General features: G+C 35.0%; 1 protein-coding gene across 1 annotated transcript; it reads right to left on the bottom strand.

Annotated features, from left to right (window-relative positions):
* Positions 1 to 1061: 1061 nt before the first annotated feature.
* LOC107407290 (23 kDa jasmonate-induced protein-like) lies at positions 1062 to 1785 on the bottom strand. The gene is made up of 2 exons (XM_016014550.3): positions 1504 to 1785; positions 1062 to 1238 (listed from the first exon to the last, which is right to left on the bottom strand). Exons 1-2 carry the CDS (start codon positions 1783 to 1785, stop codon positions 1062 to 1064), a joined length of 459 nt encoding a protein of 152 aa, XP_015870036.3.
* Positions 1786 to 8300: the final 6515 nt, after the last annotated feature.

The raw sequence follows: 8300 nt of genomic DNA, 5'->3' as shown, positions 1-8300 counted from the left end.
ATAAGTTTTTGAGATAGTTGCATCCGCAGATTAGCTAATAAAATATGACACTAAAATTAATTAAATGGAGAAAATTTTGTTTGCTCTACGGCACTACTGCTGACTCTTTAGCATTTCTTTTATGCTTATCGTAGGCAACTTAATTTCCAATTGGTATGTGACGTGACGGTGCATGACATCAGCAGTATAGAAGAAAAGTTTGACACACGTGGCATTAAATTATGAAGCGTTAGAGGAGTAGTGGAGTGCATGCGTGTGAGGTGTCCAAGAAAATATGTTAGAATTTTCTTCCGTCTTACAGCACTATATTTCTTTTAATTATTTGAAATAATTTTTCTTCTTATTTCACTATTTTAAATTATTGGTGTAAGTAGTTTATTAATTGAATAAATCTTTTGTATTTTTTTTTAAACAAAAAAAAAATACATATTTTGAATAAAAATATACTTAAATACTATCTTTCTTATAAAAATATCAATTATATACATACGTATTTCGGTTTAGCAACTATAAATTATATTTTTTTTTGTTTAACAAAAAAAACTGATCAATAAAAAAATAAAATGATTAGTTATTTATAAAATTTAGAAGAAAAATTGGAAAGTTATTTTAAATAAGTTATTACATTATTACTTGTATTTTTTGTATGGCTTTGTTAAATTTAAAGTGTATGGTTTTTATTTTTATTTTTCCTTATGATCAAATGTTGTATATTATAAATTTTTTTCCCAAAAAAAGGTTTTTGCCTGTAAGGCTCCGCTGTTGGTTACATGCATACGAAAAAAATGGTTCTCTAAATATTTGCAAACTAAAGGATAACACAATTTGATAATATTTTATTTGAAAGACCATAGCATATCATAAAAGTAACATAAAATTCCCATGTCATAAACTGTAATGGCACCATACATGCATGTATACATATTAATTGTGACTGCATCAACTAGGCAGCCTCAACATACGATAACACAAAAGGCCATGATAATGTGGATATCATGACATTATTCTACACACAGTACATGATGCATGCTTATTACCTATGACCAGTGCCAGCTAGCAACCTAGTTCTTGCTTTTTGACTTCGGCATGAGTACTGCTTGAATTTCAGGGAAATCACCATCAGTAATTGATATATGGGTGAAGCATCCATCATAGTTGCTAGAGTTTTGATTAAGAGGCAGCTTTTGTTCTATCACATCCCAGTCAACCTTAGCTGGTGCACGGACTTCAGTGTATACCTACATTTCAATATATAAGAACGTATAAATACAATTATATATGTCTCACAATCATTTTATTTTTCTTTTTGGGTTGAAATGACTAATAATGAATTTGATAAAACTAGTAAGCTAATAGCTTATATTCATATGATCATGTGTCTAAAATCTAAATGCTATGCATGCATGCATGATTATACATATAGGGACAAGCAGAGACGTAAACCAGTACAGTATTAATTTAAATATAATATATACTAGCTTGCTAGCTTAATTATATAGTTACTAGATTTTCTGTGACATCGGCTCGATTGTCCCATGCCACAATCCATTGAATCTCTCCTCCCTTATGATTCAAGCCACGATAGACGATGCCCCCTGATGAACGAGTCGAAGGTTTAAGAGCGTTCAGATGAAGAAATGAATGCCGCTCTCTAGTGCCAACTTTTGGTGGGTATGGAACATTTACGATATTGCCAAACCAATCTTTGTGCTCCCCTTTATACTTTATAATGTTTCCAATGCCATTGAAAATTTGGCCAGATGTGAACAAACTGTTGGTGGCCATGCCTTGGATTTGCTAGCTTAGTTACTATAATTTTTAAGCAGGTACCAAAGAAAATAGCTCAACTGTTCATTGTCTATCAAAACTACATATCTATATATGTATAATGATACAAACCTAGGATGACCTGCTCCTAGACCCGTATTATATTAGCCCGGATCTCAATTAAGTTCAAGTTCTAATGGAATGGACCTCAACCCCTAACCAACCTGTGGTTAGAAACCTTGGTATAATGTAGACGCCACAATAGGGGATGAAAAACCTATTGATAAGTGAAGCTAAAACAACCAATTCTCTAATGGTGTTTTAGGTGTTCTCAAAGAACAAAGAGATAATTAATCTCACAAGTATTTTTTTAATCAAATCAAAGTTGTATTCTTATTGAGAAATAAGCCTTTAAATAGGCTTTGAAAGAAACAAAATAAACCCTAAAAACCCTAGGAAAAACCGGCCACACACATAAAGAAACCTAGTTGACCGCAACTATACTTCCTTTCCTAATCTAAGTTTGATTAATTAATTCCTTTATATTAAATTAGGAATTAATTAATTTACAATGGAAAGAATAAAATAAAAACCTTCCTAAAGTTATTTGTCCAGAAAATAAATAAATAAAAGCCAAAAAGTAATGGTAGTTTCCTAAAACAAAAAGTAAAAACAAATTAGGAAACTAAAAATGCTAGCCTTTTGATCAAGTTGACTTTGATCAATCTTTGACCTCTTTGAGCTTCAAATCAGCTTCGAGATGCTTTTTAGGATGCCAAATAAACTGAATATGAAGTCCCACACGTTGCCCATGCTTGGAAAAATAAGAAAAGGCTAATACAGTAAAATACAGTAAAACCAGCAAGCAATACAGCAAATTCGGCCAAATTGTTGATGCTGTCCGTACAAGCCTTTTTTGATTGCATTTGAGGCTGATTTAACTTGATTCCATGACCTCTTAGGCATATGTATTGAACCCATAAAGCATTGGAACCATTTCATGCTTCCCGGACTCCAAAAATGTACCAAAACCGTCATCCGCGTCCGTATCGGCTTCCACCACTTGGATGCTTAGAATAGGCTTTGTATCTTCAAGTATGGACAAGCTCTGTTGAGATTGATTACCCCCTGTATAAATACTCCTAGTTCGTCCTTAAATCTCTTAATTTGAGCTCTTGTGATTGGCTTAGTCTTCATCCGTGTCGAGTCAGCACCCCAGCGGGTTATCGGTTGAGCAGGCTCTGGCAGAATCACATCATTCCCCTCCTCTTGAAAAGGATTTGTCCTCAAATCAAGATCATCACCTGCAGCAAAAGGAGTTAAATCAGCAACATTAAATGCAGCACTCATGTTATACTCACCCGGTAAATCAAGCTTGTAGGCATTCTTGTTATTCGGCTCCAAAACTTGAAAAAGTCCATCCATAGGCGGCATGAGCTTTGACTTTCTTTGTTTAGGAAACCTTTGCTTTCGTAAGTGCAACGAAACCAATTCTCCTGGGTCAAACACTATTACAACAAAATCTAGAAATACATGCTCATTATGGTAAAAATTACACTTTTTAAAGTTAGCAAACAATATTTCCCAAATTTTCAAATTACCACTAAGTAAAGCTCTCAACAATGCAGATAAAGTTCTATGCAATAAAGACATCTTTAAATAAGTATCTTTAAAATTCATGGTCAGCAATGATTTCTTATTCATAATTACTTTATTAACATCACAAAAGCTAAGATAAAAATTTATATTTTTCCTTTCTTGTCTTCCTTTTCCTTTCTCACTCACGGCCATCTCACCTTCCTCACTCTCGGCTTTTGCACCAAATTTCTCACTTTTGGTTTTATTAAAATTTTTCCACACAACATGAGTATTAGAAAACTTAACTTGGACAGCAAGCTCACCTTTTCCCTCTTGATTGGATGGTAGTTCACTTGGAATTTCATTTGGGAAGACATCTCCAAATTCCTTCAAAAGAGAAATCATTGAACTTGGCAATTCAAGTTCTTCAAAGTTAGTTTGATCATTAAAATAATTTTCTCTATAAATCATGACCAGCAAAGGTTTCTTACACTCAATAACCTTATTAATATCCCCTAAACTCAAATAACAGTTGCTACTTGACCTTTCTTTTCTTTCTTTTTCTTTTTCTCTCTCGGATTGGCGCAAACCTTCAGATTTCCCTTCCTTCTCCAAGCTCTCGGGTTTGCCACTTTCTTTCCCTTCTCTTTTGGTTTTTCCTTGATCTTTCTACTCAATATGAGTCATAGAAACCTTACCTTGATCAGCAACCTCATTCTTACCTTCTTGAAAGGATGGTGAAGCCCTTGGTGCCATACTTGCTTTTTCCTTGAGCTTTTCGGCTTCTCTCCTTTGTTGCATTTGTAATTGGTCTTTGTAAACCTCTTTAGGAGATAATGGTTCTAGCTTCACCTTCTTTGATGTGATTCCGCCCGAGCCCGCTCCACCGATAACCCGCTGGGGTGCTGACTCGACACGGATGAAGACTAGGCCAATCACAAGAGCTCAAATTAAGAGATTTAAGGACAACCTGGGAGTATTTATACAGAGGGTAATCAATCTCAATAGATCTTGTCCATACTTGAAGATACAAAGCCTATTCTAAGCATCCAAGTGGTGGAAGCCGATACGGACCCGGGTGACGGTTTTGGTACATTTTTGGAGTCCGGGAAGCATGAAATGGTTCCAATGCTTTATGGGTTCAATACATATGCCTAAGAGGTCATGGAATCAAGTTAAAGCAGCCTCAAATGCAATCAAAAAGGGCTTGTACGGACAGCATCAACAATTTGACCGAATTTGCTGTATTGCTTGCTGGCTTTACTGTATTTTACTGTATTAGCCTTTTCTTATTTTTCCAAGCATGGGCAACGTGTGGGACTTCATATTCAGCTTATTTGGCATCCTAAAAATCATCTAGAAGCTGATTTGAAGCTCAAAGAGGTCAAAGATTGATCAAAGTCAACTTGATCAAAAAGGCTAGCATTTTTAGTTTCCTAATTTGCTTTTACTTTTTGTTTTAGGAAACTACCATTACTTTTTGGCTTTTATTTATTTATTTTCTGGAAAAATAACTTTAGGAAGGTTTTTATTTTATTCTTTCATTGTAAATTAATTAATTCCTAATTTAATATAAAGGAATTAATTAATTAAACTTAGATTAGGAAAGGAAGTATAGTTTCAGCCAACTAGGTTTCTTTATGTGTGGTGGCTGGTTTTCTTTATGTTCTAGGGTTTTATTTTGTGGCTTTGTAGCCTATTTAAAGGCTTATTTTTCAATGTGAGAAAACTTTGATTTGATAAAGAAAATACTTGTGAGATTAATTATCTCTTTGTTCTTTGAGAACACCTAAAACACCATTAGAGAATTGGTTGTTTTAGCTTGACTTATCAATAGGTTTTTCCATCCCCTATTGTGGCGTCTACATTATACCAAAGTTTCTAACCACAGGTTGGTTAGGGGTTGAGGTCAATCCCATTAGAACTTGAACTTAATTAAAGATCCGGGCTAATATAATATGGGTTTAGGAGCAGGTCGTCCTAGGTTCGTATCATTTGGTATCAGAGCTAAATTTTGTTCAGGTTTGATCTATCTTTATTTGCTTTATTTGTTTTTATGTTATTCTACAATTTTAGCATTAGGTTAAGGTTGCATCCATCCTATACACGTTCAGCATCTTAAAAAAAAAAAAAATTCATTCCTAGTTGAATTAGGATTTCCTAGTTTTATCGTATTTTTGTTTCCTAGTTTGTTGGTTGTCTTTTATCATTGTTCTTGTTAATTTGGTTTTTGTTGATTTTTTTTTGCTGTTTTAGTCTTAAATATTTGCATTCATATATTCAAAAAACAAAAAAAAAAAAAAAGAAAAAAAAAAAAAGAAGTTTGCAGCAACATTTAAAAAAAAAAAAAAAAACTGCGCATTTTGTTTATTTGGAGGTCATGGGTTTGGTGTTTGTTTTGGAGTTGGAATTGCAATTTTGGTAATTATTCTTGCTACTGCAGTTGTTTATGTTCTGTGAGTGAAAAACAAAAAAAAAAAAGAAGGTAAAGCCGAATAAAAAAAAAACAAAAAAAAAAGAAGAAAAAAATATTTCGGTTTGTTGGAGTTTGATTTGTTTGCTGGAAATTTGTTGGAGCTGCTGGTTTTTTTTTGTTTATTTATTCAATATTTGAATTGCTGGGAAATTATTTTTGCTGGTGGATATTTGGATTTTGGGTGCTTAAAGTATTTGGATTAAAATCAGTTAAAGGATTTGATACAAAACTTGAATTACAAAGAACAACAACCAACAACTATTCTATATTTTTGATCAATTTGATTCTTGTTCGTATTTGAATTTCTTTTTCTGGAATGTTATTCTTGAACTCATAATCTACTACCATCTGGTGCAGTTTTCAAAAATTCCAACGTTTTCCCATTATTTTGTGTTTTCTTGTCTACAAAGCCGAAAAATTAGGATTTGTTGGATTCTTTCGGTACTGCCTACTTTTTGCTACTGTTTTGTTGATAAGTTTAATTAAAACATATTAGTGATCTAATTGCTGTTTTGTGGGTGTTTTAATTAGAACTTTGAGATAATTCATTGAGTGGAAAAAGGCAAGAGTGTGTGAGCTTAAAAGAGGGTAAAAAGCCGAAACAAGTGTGCAAACACGAGTGTTGAGTCTTCATTTGAGTGAAACACGTAAGAGAGTGAAATTGTAAGGTCCTATTTTATTTCTATTGCATTATTGTACTAACATGACAGAATCAAGAATGAGGAGAGGAGAGCCACCCTTGAGGATAAATGAGGAGGAGTTTGTAGCATTCCATGGCGATGCCCGAGCTACCGGGAGTGGAGACCAAGTGGACATGAGAGCTGTTTTGGAGTCAATACAGCGGGTTAGTGCTCAAGTTGAGCATGTGAATCAAAGGATGGAAAGGCTAGAAGTTTCCCAAGGAATTCCGAACACAAAAAATAGGCAAGAATTCCATGGAGGATGAGGAGGTCGTGAGAGACCGAGAGAGGAATTTGATGAGGAGCCATTCGGTGGAGACTTTGAGGAAGGTATGGACGAAACTTTTGCTGTCCAAGATAGAGTTGGCCATGGAAGATATAGGAGGGAAGAAACAGATGACAATCTTAGCAATATCAAGATCAACATCCCACCATTCATGGGAAAAAGTGACCCCGAAGCATATTTGGAGTGGGAAGAAAAGATGGAGATGATATTTGACCGCCATAATTATTCGGAGGCTAAGAAGGGGAAATTGGCAGCAATGGAGTTTGGCCATTATGCACTCCAATGGTGGACCAATGAGCAAAACACCCGAAGGAGAGTTGGTGATGACTTGATTACTACATGGCGACAAATGAAAGGAGCCATGCGGAAGCGATTTGTACCACCACACTATCATAGGTTGCTGCATCAAAGACTTCAATCTTTATCTCAAGGACATGGATCTGTGGAGGATTATTACAAGGAGATGGAGATGCTTATGATGAGATTGAATTTGAATGAAGATAGGGAAGCAACCATGGCAAGGTTTCTTGGTGGTTTGAATCGTGAAATAGCCAATCAACTAGAATTGCAACAATATGTGGAATTGGAGGAGATGTTGCATGTGGCTATTAAATTAGAGCATCAATTCAAGAGGAGGGGTGTAAGATAATGGTTTGGAGGTGTTTCCAACAGTGGGAGGTCCAATTCAAGTGGCTGGAGGAACAATCCCATCTATGAAAGCAAGCTAAAGCCGAGAGTCGAAGAAGAAAGTTTAAACTGGCCAAGGAAGGATACTAGAACCAAATCTGTCCAAGCACCAAAGAATGAGGTAAAATTAGATCCTAAACCTTCTAGAACTTATGATGTTGTGTGTTTTAAGTGCCAGGGAGGAGGACACACTGATAGCCAATGCCCGAATAGAAGAATCATGGTGTTAAAGGGCAACGACAAGCTAGAATCGAAAAGTGAAGAAAGTGAGGATGAAGCCAAGCAAGAGGAGGAGGACTTGGAGGATGAACCCGCAACCTTGCAAGCATCCAATGCTGAATTAAACTTGCTTTCTAGGAGAGTACTTGCTGCATACAAAGATGAGGATGAAATTCAAAGAGAGAACATCTTCCACACCCGATGTGAAATTCAAGGTAAGATTTGTAGTATGATTATTGATAGTAGAAGTTGTACTAATGTAATAAGTAACCTTGTAGTTGATAAATTGGGCTTAAAAACAATAAAACATCTTGAACCATATAGATTACAATGGCTTAATGATAGTGGTGAGATGAAAGTAAACAAACAAGCCAAAGTAAAATTTAGTATAGGTAGATATGAAGATGTAGTCTTATGTGATATTGTACCCATGATTGCTGGACATATACTATTAGGTAGGCCATGGCAATTTGATAAAGATGCTACTCATTTTGGTCGAGAAAATAGTATTGTTTTCAGGTTTAAAGGGAAGAAGGTCAAGCTGGAACCATTATCTCCTAAACAGGTTTACAAAGACCAATTACAAATGCAACAACGGAGAGAAGCC

This window comes from Ziziphus jujuba, chromosome 7, assembly GCF_031755915.1.
Source record: "Ziziphus jujuba cultivar Dongzao chromosome 7, ASM3175591v1".
Taxonomy (NCBI): domain Eukaryota; kingdom Viridiplantae; phylum Streptophyta; class Magnoliopsida; order Rosales; family Rhamnaceae; genus Ziziphus; species Ziziphus jujuba.
The sequence above is the reverse complement of the archived record's forward strand: the minus strand, read 5'-3'. Positions and strand labels throughout refer to the sequence as shown.

Coding starts and splice junctions, on each gene's coding strand:
- LOC107407290 (XM_016014550.3), bottom strand. CDS start 1,785: ATGGCCACCAACAGTTTGTTCACATCTGGCCAAATTTTCAATGGCATT. Junction 1,239..1,503: donor CCGATGTCACAGAAAATCTA/GTAACTATATAA, acceptor ATTGAAATGTAG/GTATACACTGAAGTCCGTGC.